Genomic DNA, 21,367 nt, shown 5'->3' with positions numbered 1-21,367 from the left:
TCTTGCTGTCATTTATGTGTATAAAAGAATTTGAGTTTCAGAAATATAAGAGATATTACCATTTAGACAGGTTAAGTTTCAGAAAACCTAATACCCCCCTAAACCCCCATCTTCCTGCTATTAAATCGGTTAATATTCCCTGGCTTTGTATATTTATCCAATTTCCTTCCATCTTTGTCATGTAAACTATCACTTCGCCATCATATAATTTTCCATTCTTGAAATTCATGTATTTGTTGTTTGCTAATTGTGCTTACACACATATCCTCATCTCCACCAAGCGGATAATATTCTTGGATAATAATATTCTTCTTTACAAGACTGATTTAAATCGTGAAGGTCTTGCAGGTTTTTTGAAAAAGACCAATTATACCCGAAGTTAAACATATTATACCCCCATTTATTTATTCTCATATTAACTATATGTCCTTCTTTATAAAAATTCAATACTCATCAGATAATTGAATTTAATAAGGAAAGGTGTATTATGGTTTGGAGGACCGAGTGTTGTGATTACTTGTTAAAAAAAAAAAACATGCTATTTTCTTTAAGTATATATTCTGTTAAATCATTAAACCTCATTAAGTCATTCGCATCTGTTGCGCTTGGATAATTGATTAATTTATAAGTATTTTTCATATTAATATTTTTTGTTATATTATATTTCTTTCGTTCAGTCTGTGCCTTTGTATAATAATTTGATAAATCAACATCCAACTCATTGGTTACACCAAGGGCAGAGTCAAGCCATCTTTCCAACATAGGTCATTTATATTAGATTAAACATATCATAAAAAGTTTCATTATTGTTGAGTAGAAATAATATATTATATAAATATACACTACATGATCAAAAGTTTGCGGACACCCCTTCTAATTAGTGGATTTGGCTGTTTCAGCATCACCCATTGTTGACAACAACACAACAGGCATTTTAAGGCCATTTTCCCTGCAAGAGCGGGGGTTAGCCTTGCGGTCCCCATGACAATCTTCTCCAAATTGTCATGGTTCTATTTTTGAGGCAATGCTTTTATGGCCGGATGCCCTCCCTGACGCCAACCCTTTGAGTCGCCTCTTACGACACACGCAGGGATACGGTGTACCTATTCTAAACCGGGGTACACACACCAGTATTGTTGACAGATATATATATATAATCAAGCACACAGCCATGCAATCTCAATACACAAACAAACATTGGCCGTAGAATGAGCCGTACTGAAGAGCTCAGTGACTTTCAACGTGGCACCGTCATAGGATGCTTCCTTTCCAACAAGTCAGTTCGTCAAATTTCTGCCATGCTAGAGCTGCCCCGGTCAACCATAAGTGCTGTTATTGTGAAGTGGAAACGTCTAGGAGCAACAACAGCTCAGCCGCGAAGTGGTCGGCGACACAAGCTCACAAAACAGGACTGCCGAGTGCTGAAGCGCGTAGCATAAAAATCGTCTGTCTCCGGTTGCAACACTCACTACCAAGTTCCAAACTGCCTCTGGAAGCAACGTCAGCACAACAACTGTTCGTCAGGAGCTTCATGAAATGGGTTTCCATGGCCGAGCAGCCGCACACAAGCCTAAGATCACTATGCGCAATGCCAAGCGTCAGCTGGAGTGGTGTAAAGCTTGCCACCATTGGACTCTGGAGCAGTGGAAACGCATTCTCTGGAGTGATGAATCACGCTTCACCATCTGGCAGTCTGACGGACGAATCTGGGTTTGGCGGATGCCAGGAAAACGCTACCTGCCCAAATGCATCGTGTGAACTGTAAAGTTTGGTGGAGGAGGAATAATGGTCTGGGGCTGTTTTTCATGGTTCGGGCTAAGCCCCTTAGTTCCAGTGAAGGGAAATCTTAACGCTACAGCATACAATGACATTCTGGACGATTGTGTGCTTCCAACTTTGTGGCAACAGTTTGGGGAAGGCCCTTTCTTGTTTCAGCATGACAATGGTCCCATGCACAAAGCGAGGTCCATACATAAATGGTTTGTTGAGATCGGTGTGGATGAATTCGACTGGCCTGCACAGAGCCCTGACCTCAACCCCATCAAACACCTTTGGGATTAATTGGAAGGACGACTGCGAGCCAGGCCTAATCGCCCAACATCAGTTCCCGACCTCACTAATGCTTTTGTCGCTTAGTGGAAGCAAATCTCCACAGCAATGTTCCAACATCTAGTGGAAAGCCTTCCCAGAAGAGTGGAGGCTGTTATAGCAGCAAAGGGGGGGGGACCAACTCCATATTAATGCCCATGATTTTGGAATGAGATGTTCAATGTTCGGGTGTCCACATGCTTTTGGTCATGTAGTGTATATTTAACATAACTGACAGCAACAATTAGAATTGAAGTTTTGGACTTGAAATGTTTGATAAACACCATTCTGTAAGAATTTAATTACTTAAACAGGTGGTGGAAGACCACAGCAATCAAAATAATATTTGTCAAGACTATTATAAAAACAAACCCAATGAGAACCGCTCCCATTATGTTCTAAATTCATAATAATATTCTTTGTATTTCAGACAACTTTGTTAATTAATCTCTCAGACAAAAAACCACATTATCAATTTTTAGTTTTTAACAATATTTAGCAAGTACTTTCTTTGACGTTGTATTCTTTCCAAATTCTTTAAACCATTTATCAATACCCATTTATCTATGAGAAGGATATCATCCATTGCCCCTTTTCGTTAGTTTTACACCTGCCTGTGCGATAGAAGAAAGCATATCTCCAACTAACAATCTCACTTTATGAGGTAGGCGCTCTCAAGTTTTTCAGCAAAATCTACAATTACACCGCTTTTTTTTTTTTTTTTTCGTATACAAGATCGAGGCTCGTGAAAGAGCGAACATTAATCACACAGAAAGACAAACAGACACATAAAACAAATAACATCGGGAGCGGTAGACAAGATGGGGAGAGAGGGGGAAGGACACAAACACAACATTTGAGAGCAGGGACGGAGAGACATGGAGACATCGAGAGATCTGTGGGAGGGAGAGGGCTTTGGGGGGGGAGGCATGTGAAGGGGGGGGGGGGGGTGGGAGAGGTATAAACATATGGACACTGCCAGGATTTCCAGGAAAGAAGTTGGAATTTCAAACAAGGTGGATCTGGGGTGAATTAGTGGGGGTAGAAAAGATCAAGGTTATGGATGGGGGAAGATAAGACATGGTGGTGAACAGCTGTTTTAAAGACCTGGAGGGAGGAGAGGGATTGAAGGGAGTGTGGGAGTTTGTTCCACAGGCGGGAGAAAAGAGGAATGAAAGAGTGAAGGTGAGCAGAGAGCCGAGATTTCGGCAGTTTAACCATCAGAGGGTTGCTGGCAGATCTTGTGCGACCTGTAGGAATATTTGGGGGACAGAGCACAGAGAGAGCTGGGGGAGCAAGGCCGGAGAGGAGTCGGTAGAAGACAGAAAGACCACCTACCTGCCTGCGGTGAGTGAGTGAAAGGCCCTCAGAGATAGCTTCATCGCGGGAGATTCCAATGATTTTGAAAGCTTTGGATTCAACAGCGTGAAGCCGAGCCAGGTGTGAGGCAGGAGCACCAGCCCATAGGGGAGAACAGTATTCCATTGAGCTGCGGATGAAAGCCTTGTATGTGGTGAGGAGCTCAGGTGTGCCGAGGAAGGACTTCGCACGACGGAGGATGCCCAGTCGGCGACTGGCTTTGGAGGCCAGCTTGGAAATGTGGTTTTCCCAAGAAAGATCATGGCAGATAGTGAGACCCAAAAGCTTTAGCAACAGAACTTCTTGGAGAGGATTGTTGAGAAAGTAGATGGGAGGGTTGTCCAGTCGATCTTTTCGGAGAGACATAGTAAGAGAGTGAGATTTGTCAGGATTGAAAGACATGTTCCACTTGTTTGACCAGTCTGTGATTTTGTCCAGGTCTTCAGAGAGTGAGGAGGCTGCAGACTGCCGATCTGAGGGAAGAGGAATGGAGCGGCAGAGAGTGGAGTCATCAGCAAAGAGATAGAGAGGATTTTCCAGAGAGTCGGAGAGATCATTTATAAAGACAAGAAAAAGCACAGGGCCCAGCACACTTCCTTGGGGAACTCCAGCCTGAACAGGAAGGGGAGATGAGAGAAATCCATTCAGGGCCACACGTTGACTACGACCAGAGAGGAAGTCCGCAAGCCATGCATGGAGATTTCCATGCATACCATAGGAGGAGAGTTTGGTGAGCAGAGCTGGGTGCCAGACCGTATCAAAGGCCCGTGATATGTCAAGGGAGACAGCTCTGATTTCCTGTTTGGCATTGAGGACCTCCATCCATTGTTGAGACAGCAGAAGCAGCATGTCCAGAGTAGAGTGACCTGGTCTGAAACCAAATTGATGATCAGAGATCAAGCCATTGGAGAAGAGGAAAGATTTCATATCCGAAGCAATGATGGATTCCATGACTTTGCTGATAATTGGGAGCAGGCTGATTGGTCTGTAGTTGCAAGGATCTGTTTTTGCACCTTTTTTGTGTAAAGCGGTAATGTTAGCTGATTTCCAGGATGCTGGCAGATGACCTTGAGCAAAAGATAGGGTGAAAAGAACAGAGAGAGGGTGAGAAAGAGCGGCAGAGCAGGCTTTTAGGACCCGTGGGCTGATGCCGTCTGGTCCAGTTGCAGAATCAGAGTCGAGGTTTGACAAAAACTCCTCCACCTTGTCAGGAGAGAAGGACACAGAGTCCAGGAGCAGTTGGGTTCGACTGGGAAAGGTGGGAACAGAGAGAGATGGGTTTGGGACTAAGGATTTTGAGGCGAACACAGAGTTGAGGCATTCGGCTTTGTCACGTGCGATGTCAACTGTGGCCATTTGAGGTAAGGGAGGGGATGGAGGGGGAACAAACACTAGAAACGGATTTGACCAGACGCCACCAGGATTTGGAGGAAGGAGACAGGTTTGAGAGTTCATTCTTGAGTGAGGAGAGATAGTGCTTCCTGGCACTCCTGAGGGTAGACACACACTTGTTCCGAGCTTGGTGGAAGGAACTGAGATTGCCTTCAGTTGGATTAGCCTTCCAAGAGGCAAAGGCAAGTTGTTTCAGGGCAACTGCCTCACCACAAGATTCAGTGTACCATGGACGGGAGGAAGGGTAAGACAATTGAAGGCGAGATGGGATAAATCTGTGCATGAGAGAGATCAGTTTGCTTTGGAAGAATTCCCAGGAAGAATTGATGTCAGAGGCAGTGGAGTAGGGAGACCAATCCAGACGATTGATGGCTGCTTGAAGACCGTCCCAGTCGGCCTGAGTGAAATGCCAGACTCGTCGACGCTGAGGAGGCTCTCTGAGAATGGCCAGAGAGATGTCCACTTTGACAAGCACATGATCAGAAGAACCGATTGGAGCAGAAGAAGAGCAGCAGACATTAGCAGGGAAGTTTGTCATAACCAGGTCTAGAAGAGAAGATACTCCATTGGCTGAGATCCGGGTCGGGAAATTGACAGATTGTGTCAATCCCAGTGAGTCACAGAAGTCCTTTGCTGAGGTGCCATGACTGGTGAGAGAGGAACCCACACCCAACCAGGTGGCATGATGACAGTTGAAGTCACCACATATGAGGAAGAGAGAGTTGGGATGAGTGGATAGAAGTTGGTCCATGTTGTCAGACAGTGAAATGTAGATGGAGTCATCACTGTTTGGGGGACGGTACAGAACACATATGAACAAAAGGTGGGAGCGGAGAGGAAGCCGTAACCAGAGGTACTCCTGCGGGTGAGGAGGAAAGAGGGCAGTGCAAGGAGAGTGAGGAAGAGAGTTTTTGACAAAGATAGCCACCCCACCACCAGGCCGAGGCTCAGGTCTATCATACCGGAGGAGGGAGTAACCAGGAAGAGATATTAAGGAATCAGAGACATCTTGAAGGAGGAAAGTCTCTGTTAAGCAGATCAAGTCTGGATTGTCAGAAGCAACCTGTATGGAGAGATCAGTCAGGTTTGAGCGAAGGCCCCGGATGTTTGAGGTCCATACCGTTAATGAAGAGAGAGGGGGAGCATCGGGTACAGGACAGGGGAGGGGAGGAGTAGGGTAAGATGAAGGATGAGAGGGGGAGGTAGGGAGAGCAGTTGATAGTGTGTCAGATGTTGCAGAAGAGTTCCAAGAAAGGGAAGGATGAGGAGGATGAAAGGTTTGATGGTGAAGGATTGGAGGGGAGGGGCAGATTGGAGGGGAGGGGCAGAAGATTGGAGGGGAGGGGCAAGGGGGGAGTTTAGGAGGGGAAGGGCAAGGGGGGAGATCAGGAGTGGAGGGGCAAGGGGGGGGATTAGGAGGGGAGGGGCAAAGGGGGAGTTTAGGAGGGGAAGGGCAAGGGGGGAGTTCAGGAGTGGAGGGGCAAGGGGGGAGTTTAAGAGTGGAGGGGCAAGGGGGTAGTTTAGGAGTGTAGGTGCAAGGGGGGGGATTTGGATGGGAGGGGCAAGAGGTGAGTTTAGAAAGTGGATGATTAATGAAAGCCGAACAATGATAACAAATTGGGTTTGTTGTGATTTTCAAGTTAGCAATCCGATTCAGAACGATGGAGGAGGGATGGAATGAATGTGAATTTAGACCATGTAGTGAGGGAGACGTATAAGATATTGAATTTCTGTTTTTTTGAAGTGGAATGAGTTTTTTTTTTTTTTTTTTTTTTTTTTTGTATACTGAATCGAGGCTCGTGAAAGAGCTGAGTTGGAGAGGAAATTGAGAAAAGCCTTTTAAATAGGAAGAAAAACAGCGTGTTGTAATATACCACTGAATAAAACACAGAAGGGAAAAGGTTAAACATATTTAAATAATATTTAAACAGAACTGTGAACAATTTTATATGCACAAAAATACCAACGGGGCGAGAGCCGAGAGGGACCACCACGAGTCACGTGAACAGGGCAAACGGTGGATGGCAAGGAGATAATGGGGGCGGGGCGAACAGCACACCTGGACAGAAAATACAGGATGAGACAACAGTACACGTGGAGAAAATAAAATAAATGTTTTTGTTTTTTTTGGGGGGGGGGGGGGGGGTGGGGATTTAGAACGTTAGACAGAGTATTATGTTCGGGGTAGAAGGGAAAAAACCAAGAGCCAAGCAAAACACGCTTAAGTTAACAAAACACCAACGGGGGTACAACTACAAGGCCACACACGAGGAGCAGAACACGATTAATTAATTACGAGTTACAGGAAATTCAAACCAAAACTAACTATAATCAAACAATATCGCATGGACGATAAAATAACGAGTTGAAATTTGACAATCTATCTGGGGAAATGGGGGAGAAACACGTGGTCGAAGAACGAACGAACGAATAAGAATGAATAAACGAATGAGCACAGAGAAGGTAATGTCCTTCCAATTCCACTTCCTTCCACCAATTTGTTTCTCCAACTCTTTGTTATGTCTTTCCAACTCTTTTTGAGCCTTTTGTTGAGCCTTCCTTTCGTTTACAGTTTTTACCGCTGCTGAAATACCACCCATTAATGCTCCCGCCGCACTTAAACCAACAAATAAAGATATTCGAAATGGGAGAAATCCTCCACTCCTCTTCCTTATTGAATATTTCTTTAACATTTCCATAAAAACATTGCCTCAAACAGGGAACCATGATTGTCATGGGGCCCGCAAGGCTAACCCCCGCTCTAGCGGGGAAAATGGCCTTAAAAACGATCATTCATTCATAGTGTTACATTTTTGGGGTAGGTTAGAGAATACCGTAGGAAAGGTAGGATTCAATAGAAATAGTATGAGCCATGTGACGATGTACATAAGCAGGAGAAATGTAGCTTACGGTTGTGTTTAAATGTGCAAGATACGAGGGTCATGCTTGTGATAAGTTAGAGAGGGATTAAAGTTGAAGAAATGTGTGTAAAACCTCAGGTAAACTTCCACCGGGCATGCTAGCTGACATTCTGCCAGGCAGGAGAAGGGGGTGTGGGGGGGCGGAGCTCTAATCATTCCCTGGAGGAGGGGCAAGCGTCATTAAGGGAGACGAGGGTGGAGCCACGGACGGGCGGTAACAGAAAACAGTAAAGCTCGCTGTTCTGTGGAGAGGCTGAGGAGAAGGGAGAGGAGCTCGCTGTTCGGAGTGGGAAAAACTGCAGAGGAGCTCGCTGTTCGGAGGAGAGAGGCTGAGGAGAACTGAAGGAGTTCAGAGCCATTGGAAGAAGTTGAGGTTTAAGGTCATCCTGCCTATCTGCTTTGGTACCTGGTGTTGTCTTGTCCTCCCCGATTGCTCACCCATCATCCACCTCCTCAACACCAGCTCTGTGCCCCCATCTTCCCGCTCCCCCGGTTGCCACAAAGATAAGACACCCCTGGTTTTGTGTCCCTTTTCCCCATCTGTGACCGTGACTGAAAGTGAGGCGCCTTAGTTAATAGGATTTATTTTACCTCATTATATTACCTCACTATTTTACCACATTGTATATGATTATATTGAATTCATTTTCCCTGGTTTGTTCAGGGATAAACCTGCATTCTGTCAGAGAAAGCTCTTCGTGGTTCTTCGATCCCGCGTGCGCCATAACCGCTAAGTTGGATATTGCCTCAGGAGTTAACAGCCTGTTCGGTCATTCTTCATTTGCGAGGGGTCTTTACCCCGGTAGACACAAAAAATTGGTGTCAGGAGTGTGGGATAGGTGAACCCATCGGATAACCACGACCCATTTGTGCTCAGCTTGGGAAATTGTAAAGCTAAAATGAAACGACCACCTTTGTCTCTGAGGAAGGAGTGATTGTAGTACCTGAGGATTTCTAAATTTATAGTCAATTGGTGTCAGGAGAATGCAAAACAGCGCGTTGGAAATTCAAAAGTAATTTTTTTCTTGAAGAGATTCAACGCTGCGAGGAAGGCTGTAAGCACACATGGCGGATGTGCAACATCTCAAAGCTGGGGAAAGCAGCGATGACGAAGGGGGTGAGCCGAGGGTTGAAGGGACTGAAGAGGTTAGGATAGGAACCTCCCCCATTTCTGAGCGATCAAGCCAGGAAGCGGGTGCGATAAACCCCCAGGCCATGTTTGAAAAATTTATAGAACGAATTAATGCCCATAGTGAACAAATAAATGCCCATAGTGAACGAATGATGGCTAAAATGAATGAATTGAAGGGAGTGATGAAGGGAATGGAGGATGGAATGAGTGCCCAAAGTGAACAAATGAATGAAATAAAGGAAAAAATAAAGCAGGAATTGGGGCACAGGAAAGGGAGATGTTTGTTGGGAAATGGCTTGGATGAACACAGTTGGGAAATGGCCGGTGTGGATGTTGCTTTGCCCCGGTGGGAAGAGACCGTCCACGTGACAAACAAGGTAGAGTTTGTAGAGGGGAATAGGAAACCTGAGACAATTTTTATCTGCTGGGGTGAGAGTGAAGAAAATTCATAGAATTTTAAAATTCAGACAAAGTCATTGGTTAATGACCGATATTGATTTTAATACAAAAAGGAGAACAGAAGCAAAAACGGATTTTGAGAAAACTTTTACAAGCTAATGAATAATGCTGTATTCTATTTCGAAAGACTACGGAAAATGTTCGGAATATCTTTTTTTCTTCTTTTTTTAAATGTAGAAGGCTCCAGGCACAGGCTATGTTGTCCTCATCGAGGACAGGCCAAATAAAAGAGCTGCATTGATAGAAAAGTAAAGAAGGAGAGAATAGTCTGAGTTTTTGAGCAAGCAGAGAATCTGCTTTTTGAAAAGGGGAAGACCATAAGTGTGAGGAAAGACATGTGAAGGTAAAGAGTTCCAGAGTTTGGCAGTGGAGGGGAAGAAACAAACATCATAATGGCCCACCCTTGAGTTGCCAATGGCCACACAATAATCATGAGATGTAGTGGCTTGTCGAGTAATCTGTGGTCTCACTAATGGCAGAGGTATACAAGCAGCAAGTTCTTGGGAGCAAAAACCGAAGTAATATCTGTAGAAAAGAGAAAGAGAGCCAACTTTGCGACGTAATTTGAGCGGGTCAAGTTGAGGTCAGATTGGGAGAGTTGATAAGTCGAATTACTTTTAATTCAATTCTGTCCAGTAAGTATGTGGAACTAGAACCTCCCCAGATGTGAGAGCAGTACTCTATACAAGGACGAATCAATCCTTTATATAGTTGAAGCAACTGTTGAGAGGAGAAGAATCTTGACATCTGAACAGGACTCCCAGTTTCTTCGAGGCAGATTTAGCTATTTGTGTAATGTGTGGATTCCAGGATAGATTTGAAGTTAGGGTAATAACTAGTCGGTTTATTGTATCACATGGTGTAATTGTGGAACTTTCAAAGGAGATTGGAAAGATGAGAGGAGTTTTGGAGAGAGATATGGGAAGAAATTGAGTTTTACAAGCATTAAACTTAACCTGGTTACATTTGCCCCACTGGGAAATCTTGTCCAAATGTCCAAATCTTGTCCAATTAAAGCGGTGGTTGTAATAAAACGAGATGTAGATCGATTGAGGGAAGATGGGGTCGATGGGAAAAACATGGAGGAATGCAACGTTGAGTTATCAAAACACCGCTGTTGAGAGGGAAGAAGGGAGATGTTGAGCCATGGACAATTACAGAGATAGAGCGGTCAGAGAGAAAGCTCGATAGACAACATATATAGACAGATAGATAGATAGACAAGATAGATAGATCTTGGAAACAAGCATCCAAATTAATTGATAAACCAAGTTTTCAAAAATCAGAGGTGTTTTCAGAGAACTTTTATGCTATTCATCTATCTATAATTCCAGTAATCTCTGTGTGTATGTTTGTATGTTTGTATGTTTGTATGTCTGTATGTCTGTGACCGCTGTTTCTCGACAACCACGGGTCCGATATACTTTAAACTTGCCAGGTATATTGCTGGGGACCCGAGGATGTGCCTTTTCAAGGTTTCATATTAATCGGACAAGTAGTTACCGAGCTATGTCCAAAAAACGATTCAACCAATCAGAGAGCAGCGAGCTATCACGTGTGCCGAACGTGCCGAACAGACTCTGCCTCGGACGGCACATTTGAGAGCGTATTCATTTATTTCACGTTGGCAAACTATGTTGGCGTTAAACTATGTTTTAAAACTAATTAAAACTAATTTGCGATTCTTTCGCTTTCCTGCGCGTTTGTGCACGCTATGGCGATTTCTTTACCAAACTCCGCAAGCCGTTCGCTTTGGACCAAACCATTTCATGTAAATAGAGGGGGGGGATTGTCACCGTACTCGCAAGCCGTTCGCTTTGGACCAAACCATTTCATGTAAATAGAGGGGGGGGATATAATTTTAGATATATATATAGTACGGGCATGCCCTAGTATGAATAAAGAAAGTATTGAAATGGATAAACCTATTTATGTAGGAACATCAATTCTTGACTTGTCAAAGTTGTTAATGTATGACGACTTCTACAACAACTTAAAGAAGAAATATGTGGATGGAGTTACTCTACTTTATATGGATACAGACAGTTTTATTTTGTCTTCAATTAGTAAGAATCAAAACAAAAATCAATTAGTAAGATATTGATAAGGATATGTCTCAGGATGTTAATATTTATGATACAAGCAATTAATAAATCAGATAAACTATTCTCTACAAAAAATAAAAAGGTTATTGCAAAGTATAAAGATGAATTGGGTGGAAAGATAATGAGTGAATTTGTGGGATTGAGAGTAAAAGCTTATGCTCATAAATATATTGATTAAGATGTCGATAAAAACAATAAAAAGAAGATTAAAGTTATAAAAACTGATAAAAATTTAAAGGGGTAAAGAAAAATATAATAAACGAAACAATAAATTTTGAACATTATTACAACTGTTTAGACATTATGAAAGAAGAGTACAGAAAAATGAATAAAACAAGTTATAAACATCAATTATATATAGAACAAGTAAATAAAAAGACATTGAGGGCTTTTGATTGAGGGCTTTTTGGAAAATGGAATTGACACCCTCCCTTAGAGATATAATATTTAAGAGTTAAGATATACACAAGTGTTAAGATGTACATTAGAGTTATGATGTACAAAAATGTTAAGATATACAGAAGAATCGATTTTTAAAAATGCGTTGGGGGGGATTTTAACAGGCTACCGCCACCTTTTTTACTGGTGCATAAATGATAGAACCAAGCAATAACCAAACCAAAATGTGGAGAAAATCATAGCCTTGGTATTTAAATGGAAAACACAATGAATGTGGTATATATCAAAAAGTCTTATTATTGCGATAACTAAGACATGCGTAAATAAAGCATACAGACAGAGGGGTTTAAAAAGATTTAATGGATATCAAGAAATCAATGGAAAAATAATTTATGACAATCGCAAAATGATATGTGGCTCAAGAGGTTCCCAGAGCAGAACATTGAGAGGTTTTTCAATTTCCTTTCATCTCAACTCAACAACAATATTTAAACCAAGTCCCAACATATTGTTTGTTAATATACTCGATGGCAATGAGTGTTATAAGAAAATTAAGTTACTCCCCAAAATAGAACATAAACAAATATTCGTTGATGTGCTATTTAAGTTGAAACATGTTGGCATGTCAATGTCATAGGGATTTACACTAATCATTTATTAAAGGTATTAATGGGAGTGAGCCAATTAATTAATGGAAGGTATGAATAAGTTAAGACTGGAGAGGGGAAGAATATGATGTGCCAGGGAGGCTTGGGGAAAATGGAGGATGTAAGGGGGGTAAAGAAGGGCTGTGGGTGGAGAAAATATTTTGGGGGTAAAGTCTCCCTCCGATTCACTTGCATTGGGTGAACTGTCTCAGAACCAGTGAGTGGAACAAACATTCATCCACTACTTTTCTACGGTCTAATGTCAGAGATGATGTTACCTCGCGCGCGCGAAGCGAAAAGCAAGGTTAAGAAATTTGTTCATGTCTGAGATGATGTTGTTATACAAAGAGTGGCGTATGGCTTGCAAAGAAAGAGAATGTCTATACAAATGCAAAAATTGTGGAAAATCCTTGATCATCATTTTCATTCATAATTTCCCCCACCCTCCCCCCCCCCCCCTCCACAAATTTTGCAATTATATGAGCATTCTCCATGTTTGCAATAATCTTGCTCCTGATTGTGAATTATTAGATGTTTTCAAGTTGGAGGACCGATAAAAAGCTTTTCACCCAATGTGCATTTCTATGGGCGTTCTCCGTTGTGAATTCTCAAATCTCTTTTGAGGTTGCATGAGTGAATGAATGATTCTCATCAAGTTGTGCGTTTGTATGAACGTTCTCTATTGTGTATTCTCATGTGTGTGTTAAGGTTGGATGACTGACTACAAGGTTTTCCACAAATTGAGCATTTGTATGGGCGTTCTCCATCATGTATTCTCATGTGTGTGTTAAGGTTGGATGACTGACTACAAGGTTTTCCACAAATTGAGCATTTGTACGGGCGTTCTCCATTATGAATTCTCATGTGTATTTTAAGGGTGGATGGGTGAATGAAAGATTTCCCACAAATTGTGCATTCATATGGGCATTCACCATTGTGAATTCTCACGTGCGTTTTAAGGTTGGATGGATGTATGAAAGATTTTCCACAAATTGTGCATTCATATGGGCATTCACCATTGTGTATTCTCATGTGCATTTTAAGGTTGGATGATCTATTAAAATATTTCCCACAAATTTTGCATTCATATGGGCATTCACCATTGTGAATTCTTACGTGCATTTTAAGGTTTGATGATCGATTGAAAGATTTTCCACAAATTGTGCATTTGTATTGGCTTTCACCATTGTGAATTCTCATGTGTCTTTTAAGGTTGGAAGCATGACTGAAGGTTTTCCGACAAATTGTGCATTTGTATGGGCATTCACCATTGTGTATTTTTATGTGTGCTTTAAGGGTCGATGAACGACTGAAGGATTTCCCACAACTTGCGCATTTGTATGAGCATTCTCCATTGTGAATTGCCATGTGTGTTTTAAGGGTGGATGAATGACTGAATGATTTTCCACAAGCTGTGCATTTATATGGGCGTTCTCCATTGTGAATTATCACATGTGATTTAAGGGTGGAAGACCGACTAAAAGATTTCCCACAAATTGTGCATTTGTAAAGACGTTCTTCATTATGAGTTATCATGTGCATTTTAAGGGTGGATGATCGATTAAAAGATTTTCCACAAATTGAGCATTTGTATGGGCGTTCATCACTGTGAATACTCATGTGTCTTTTAAGGTTGGATGAATGACTGAAGGATTTTCCACAAAGTGTGCATTTGTACAGGCACTCACCATTGTGAATTATCAGGTGTATTTTAAGGGTGGATGACTTATTGAAACATTTTCCACAATTAGTGCATTTGTAAGGATGTTCACCTTCCTTTCCTTTGTGAGCCTTGTGAAAATTATTCTCTGCAAACATTTCCTCCTTCAGTTTGTCTTCTTTGTAAAAAGTCCTCTCGTTGGTTTCATTTGACGAGTCATGCGGGCATGTGTCTACGCCGTTCATAAAAGATGGTGCAGTCTCCCTTATAGATTCAGTGGATTCACCTGCAAATACAACATCACATGACCTGTGAAAAAAAAATTAATCAGATTCTGATCAATACCCCTAACATCATTCTGACAAACGTATCCCAAGTCGAAGATGTTCATATGTATTTGTTCCACTGCAGAAAATAATGATGTGAATATACAGTACTGTTCAAAAATTTGGGTTTTTCGAATGATATTCATACCTGAGGATAAATTCATCCAAATATCAGTGATGAGTCATGTGTTTATTATTCTAAATTAACAACTTTTATAAATGTGCTGAAACAAACTTGGCTGAGTAAACGAGAAGGACTCTCAATAGAGTGCATGCCTCCAACAGGCTGAACAGTTTACGGCCACTGAAAAGTAGGATCTGCATCCGGACCTGAACCAAAATCTAATTGGCTTTTCTCGTCACTTACCAAACTCATCCATCAGGTTTTATTACAAGTCGTCCACAACTTTTTGAAACATCATGCGATATATGTCGTTTTTGATAGTGAAGAATCTCTCTCAATAGTGAAGAATCACTTTAAAATCACACCCGTATCCGAAGGTTCAGTTTGGCATTTTAATATGAAACAAGCGTTACGCCTAGGTCCCCCGTCGGGGAAGTGATGTGAGTTGACAAAGTGGAAGACGCAGAAAACATGTAATGACATGATATTTCGCTCACAAGGTTCAGACATACATGGAGGCGGCCATCTTGGATTTTGACGTGGCGACCCAATTTTCAAGAGCGTTCTTCGTTATGCCTAGATACACCCAAACACCAGATTAGAAGTTGGGACTTCGCTTATTTTTCAAGATATTCCGCTCACAAGGTTCAGACATACATGGCGGCGGCCATCTTGGATTTTGACGTGGCGACCCAATTTTCAATAGGGTTCTTCCTTATGCCTAGATACACCCACACACCAGATTAGAAGTTGGTACTTCGCTTATTTTTCAAGATATTCATCTCACAAGGTTCAGACATACATGGCGGCGGCCATCTTGGATTTTGACGTGGCGACCCAATTTTCAATACCCTTCTTCCTTCTGCCGAGATACACCGACACACCAGATTAGAAGTTGGTACTTCGCTTATTTTTCAAGATATTTCACTCACAAGGTTCAGACATATATATGGTGGCGGCCATCTTGGATTTTGACGTGGTGACCCAATTTTCAATAGAGTTCTTCCTTATGCCGAGATACACCCACACACCAAATTAGAAGTTGGTACTTCGCTTATTTTTCAAGATATTCATCTCACAAGGTTCAGACATACATGGCGGCGGCCATCTTGGATTTTGACGTGGCGACCCAATTTTCAATAGCCTTCTTCCTTATGCCGAGGTACACCCACACACCAAATTAGAAGTTGGTACTTCGCTTATTTTTCAAGATATTCATCTCACAAGGTTCAGACATATATGGCGGCGGCCATCTTGGATTTTGACGTGGCGACCCAATTTTCAATAGCCTTCTTCCTTGTGCCTAGATACACCCACATACCAGATTAGAAGTTGGTACTTCGCTTATTTTTCAAGATATTCAGCTCACAAAGTTCAGACATACATGGCATCAGACATACATGGCGGTGGCCATCTTGGATTTTGACGTGGGTTTCACCCACACACCAAATTCGAAGGCCGTCCTTCCCTTAAGCACGCACACATGCCCACACGCACGCACGGACGGACGGACACACGGACGGAGGGGAAAACCATAGTCCCCCTTTCGCTCCGCGGTGCGACGGGGGACAATATGCAAAGCCTTCAAATGAAGAAACCCATTAGAATTACCCCATATAACTCACAGGATTACCCTTCAGAATTACCCATTTGTACGGTCTAACAACCCTCAGATCCCTTCAGAATTACTGTTTGGAATTACCCTTTAGAACCCTTTACCATGATCCTTTTGAACCCTTTGGAATTACCCTTTAGAACACTCAATAATTAATTGAACACGGTGGGTTAGAAAGGTTCTTCATTTTGGACGGATGGAAGGAAAGACATAGCCAATTATTGAAGCAGCTTCACCACTTAATTATAGTTCCTGTAATCTGGATCCATATCTCGATCTTCACCAAAATGTCATCAATTGGTCCTTCTCAAACACCCAACCTGTCCCCCAAGGTTCGTCCGAATCCATCTGTAACATTTTGAGATATTCTGCTCACAGACAGATATATATATATATTGTTGCGGATCCGGGGGACGGCACTCCGGCTAGCAAGGGGGGGGGGGGGGGGGAGGGTTAATCCCCTTGTCCTGTTAAGCTGGCCATCCGACCGGTCCTGGGGGTATTACGTCACTTTCGGTCAGCGCTGAATAGGGTAGTAGGCCAATTATTCCTATGACCTAATTACCAGCGCCTTCCGGTAAGCGAGGAGATACTCCCACCCAGCGTGACGCCGCAGCGTGATTGGATGTGCCGAGCGAAGCGAGCTGTGACTCGGGCCGTTAACAAAAGACTAAACCCGATTATAAAGCGTTTGGCCAAAATCGCGCCACAGGTATTCAATGGGAAGAAGGGACTAAAGCGATCGGGGGAGAATGAAACCAAAGTAAAGGAATACCAGATATTTATTAAATATGTACACCAAAACCAAGGAAGAAACGAAAGGGAATGTACAGTGAAGAAGAAGCAGCAGGACACAGGGCAGCCTTAAACAGTCTTATATTATACCCCAGGACAAACACACAGACTTACACAAAAGGGGAATAGCAGGCAGGAATGACTGGAAGAGGGAGAAGGTCCAGGTGGGACAGCAGGGCTGGAAGGTTCGGACAGAGGCACAGCATTGAGGTCCGTTCCAGGTCCACACTCCCGGCTGGAAGTGAACAGCCAGCGGCAGCTTCTGGTCTCGTATCTCACACGGTCGGACAATGCGAATGAAGCACGGGATTGTCGCCGTCAAACGGACCCACTCTCCTCCTTACAATGCTCCGTATCCTCGTCGGGTACCTCACTCATCTGCCGGATCACGTCTTCTCCCTCAACTGCTTTGTACCTTCTCACTCGTCTCCTCTATACCTTCTCACCCAACTCTGAAACAGTCCCTTGCAGCCGCTTTTATTGTCCGTGTCGAAATCAAGCCGCCGGCTCTGATGACACGCCTACCGGTTGGCTCACCGCGGCGCTGGTTGGTCGGTATGGGCTTGCTGACTCCACCTCTGCTGACGAGTGGACGCGCCACACCTTGTTCTTGTGGCCCCGCCCCCTTCTTCCTCGGCTTGACCGCATGGCTTATGGCGGCGTGGTGCCAGTAAAACAGCCCAATGCAACGGCGGCGAACACTGCTGGCAAACGAAGTACTGGGGCCTATCTTATTTGATTAATGCAACGCAGATTCAACTATTGGGAACAGATCCTTAACTGAAACACATAATAATGAAATAACTACGGAGAGGTCCTATGGTTCGCTACGTGTTGTACATGGACTAACTAGGGTGCGATCTTTAACAAAGCCAATTGATGGGGATATTTACAGGGGATTATTTATAAGGGAAACATTTACTAAAATTTACTAGTGAAGGTTCTAAAAACCGTAACAATATATATATATATATATATATATTGTTGCGGAGATGAGGACTGTATTTTTTTTGATTGTGTGCTGTATGATTATTATTATTGTTTATTCTGCGCCCCCCTACCTCCGGAGCTGTGTAAAGGTGAAAGGGCATCCCATAATTAGTCCACAAGCATACACGTCAGCCAAGTAATAGAATACCCCTGTTGATAGTTATCTCTTATTCTGTGTTCTAGGGTAAGGCTGTGTCTCCCATTAATTGAAGTACTCCATTGCACCAGTGAAAGAGAATAGATCCCCTTTCATTCCCATCCCCAAAAATCCCCATTTCCTTTACATCCCCTCTCGTCATTGCCGAGCCTCGATTGCCCATATTACATCCCCTCCAAAACCACCATTGACCATGTGTTCGAATCGGGGAAGAAAGGCGTGTCTCCACCTCGTCATAGAGGGGAAGAGGGGCGTGCCCGCCCGTCGTCATCAAGGGCGGAGCCCGAGGGTCGCGCGACCAACCAGGGCCGAGGTGAGCACCCCGATGGGCGTGTCCAAAAGGCCGGCGGCTTAATCGCTGGAGGCGCTATAAAAAGGCGCGCACGGAAGTGAGTTGGTCTTGGTGAGTTGGTTGAGAGTTGGTCGTCAAGAAAGAGAGTCGTGAAGAGTCAGTCAGTGGAGTCGGTGGTCAGTTGGTTGCGGTGAGGAGTCGGTGGTGGTGGTCAGTGGTTGCGTTGGTTGTGGTGAGGAGTCGGTGGTAAAGAGTGAGGGACCAAGAAAGAGTTGAGGGTTTGGACCAACGAGTCAGACAAGTCCTGGGAAAGCAGCGGAGGCGCAGCAGCAACACCACCCAACAGCCACTTGGGGCCTGGACGGCGGTTTTGAGCAAGGCCGTGAAGGAACGGCGGCTGCTAAACGCGCCGATCGAGCTGCAGGACCCCCTTGGACCTCCCTCTCCCTCCAGCCATCCACCTCCTGCCTTTCCACCCTTCTTGTGTACGTGAGTTTGTTCCGTTTGTTCTGTCCTGGGTTAATTAAGCTTGTGTAGGTAAGCTAAAGATTTCACTGTGTCACCTGCGTCTTATGTGCTTGTAAATAAACGTGACTGCTTTCTTTTTGCTTATGTGTGTAAATAGTCAATAAATTCAGCAGTATTTCCAAACCTTTCTTTGCCTTCGTTTTCCTCTTTGCATTCGTCGTTTTAGTCTTTTCCCTCATTGAGCAGCTGCGGTGCGATCCGGCCAACGTTTGGGTGGAATCGGGTGAGTCGGGGATCCTGTAACGGTCGCGGTCGGACCATCCGCTCGGCCCATCATAACATCTAAACCGCGATCAGTAACAATTGGTGTCTGGGAGTGAGATTCGAGGCCCGAACCAAATTTTTAAAACGAATAGAAAAAAAAAATTTGGTCAAAATTTGGAGCTGCTGGAAATTTGTTTTGTTTTAAAGAAAAACCCGAATTTTGAAATCGCGCCATGGCTGGTCAAGGCGACGGGATGCCGGGGGGAGAGATAGACGGGGTAGAATCGACCCAGGACCTCGGGGAAATGTATGTGGAGGAAAGGGAGGAGGAGAAAAATGGCAATGTGGTTGCGGAGGTTTCAGACGCACAAAATGGCGCTCTCGCGCACGTGGTTGAGGGGGCCACGGTCGCGGAACCAATGAGCGCGGCCCAAATACAAGCCTTCATGGCCCAATTCATGGTGGAAATGCAGAAAAAAAACGACAGTATGGAACAAATGGAAAGCAGAATGATGGGGGCCCTTATGGGGGTAATGAGGGACGAAGCGAGGGGTACCAATGCCCAAATTGGGAAATTAGACAAGAAATTTGAGGGGTTAGACAATGGGATAGAAGGGGTGAAAAATGGGTTAGAGGGGTTAGAAAACAAGATGGAAAACAAATTGCGGGAGATAGGGGAGCAATCCGCCCGAGAAATTAAACAAATGGGAGAGCAGATAGAGGAGGTAAAAATCGGGGTAGAAACCAAATTGGATGCTCAGAGGGATGAATTGGGACAGATGAGGGTGGCATCTACAAAGGAGATGGAGGAGATGAAGGAGGAGATACGACGAGGTGTGAGTGAGGAGGTTTCGGGGCTACGCGAGGAGGTAAAGCGAGGTGAGAAGCGTATAGAGAAAGAAGTGAGAAATAATACGGCAAAGTTACAAGGGGGAATAGAAGATCTGACGGAGGAGGTGGAACAGCTGACGGAGGGACAAAAAGAACTAGTGGAGCAGGTTCAAAAGAACACTGCGGTACTAGGAGGGTTAAAAAGGCGACACAAAAAGAAATTAAAAACGAATTAATAGCGACACAGAGGCAATGTCAGATGGTACGTGAGGAACTGACAATGAGGGTGGACGAGGTGACAGAGATAATGGAGACAAAGGACCGGCAGGTGAGGATGCACATAGAGACGGTCACGGTAGCCTTAGAGGACGAACTTGAGGAGACGCACCGAGAAATAAAAGAGGTTAAACAAAAATTAGAGGAAGTGGAAGAAGAGGTGAGTGAAATTAAGAAGGGACGGACAGAAACTAAGAGGGAGATAAAGGAGGAAGTAATGGAATATGTACAAGGTCTGTGTTCAAATCATGATGAGGTGCTCACTAACCAAATAAAGAGTTTGCAGGTGGCAAAGGAGGTGCGACGACGAGGTACGGAGGTGAGTGGCAATGTATATGATGTGAGGAAAGCTTCAGTCGGCTTGGGGATTGGTTTGGATCCGGGTGTTCGTGAAAGGCCGTTGGTGAAGTGTGCGACAGGTCTGGTGTGCAAAAAAAGAGGTGTGCGAGAATGTCCGACCATGGGGTGTGTGAGGAAAAAGTGCACGCCAAAGAGTGAGTTGGTCGAAGCGCGTGTGCGAGGGGGTACATGGAAGCGCGGTGTGGTGAGTGTTACAGAGGAAGTAACGAGAGAGTGTACACCTGTGGTGAGTGTTACAGAGGATGTAACAAGAAAGTGTACGCCTGTGGTGAGTGTTACAGAGGGTGTAACGGGAGAGTGTGCGCAAGAGTGTGCGCGAGAAAGGTGTGTAACGGACAGGTGCATGAGGAAAGAGTGCGCTGTCAAGAGTAAGGGTGAGTGCGCGACCGAGAGTGGAGGTGAGAGTAGTGAGAGTGACACGGAGCGTGAGTTGGTTGTGGCAGGTGAGCGAGGATGTACACCTGGAATGGAAGGATGCACACCTGGAATGGTAGAGCGTGTGTGGGAATGCACGCTGGAATTGGTAGTGAGGCACGTGGTTGGGTGTGCGGGTGAGAGCACACCTGTGATTGTCACAAAGGAGGTGACCGAGAAAGGGGCGCGAAGAGGTGTGTTGGTGAGGTGTGCGAGCGACGAATGTGTGCCAAGGTGTTCGGTGGTCAGGTGTGTGACCAAGTCGGTGAGCGGAATGAGTGTACCGAGGTGTG

The 21,367-nt window shown here is 44.1% G+C and overlaps 2 protein-coding genes across 6 annotated transcripts in view; both read right to left on the bottom strand.

The window, feature by feature from the left end:
• LOC137413621 (uncharacterized) overlaps positions 1-21,367 on the bottom strand; it is a 178,634-nt gene that overhangs the window by 76,024 nt on the left and 81,243 nt on the right. For 2 of the 4 annotated variants that reach the window (XM_078778432.1, XM_078778435.1), the window contains exon 3: positions 14,275-14,448. In XM_078778432.1, coding sequence (XP_078634558.1) covers positions 14,275-14,407 — 133 coding nt within the window. In that variant the 5' untranslated portion in view covers positions 14,408-14,448. Of the gene's footprint in view, positions 1-14,274; positions 14,472-21,367 lie in introns of those variants that run through there. The other 2 variants (XM_078778433.1, XM_078778434.1) reach the window with 2 other exon arrangements.
• LOC137413618 (uncharacterized) overlaps positions 1-21,367 on the bottom strand; it is a 217,936-nt gene that overhangs the window by 115,409 nt on the left and 81,160 nt on the right. The window lies entirely within an intron of this gene.

Source organism: Myxine glutinosa, chromosome 5 (genome assembly GCF_964187855.1).
Source record: "Myxine glutinosa chromosome 5, kmMyxGlut1.1, whole genome shotgun sequence".
Taxonomy (NCBI): domain Eukaryota; kingdom Metazoa; phylum Chordata; class Myxini; order Myxiniformes; family Myxinidae; genus Myxine; species Myxine glutinosa.
The sequence above is the reverse complement of the archived record's forward strand: the minus strand, read 5'-3'. Positions and strand labels throughout refer to the sequence as shown.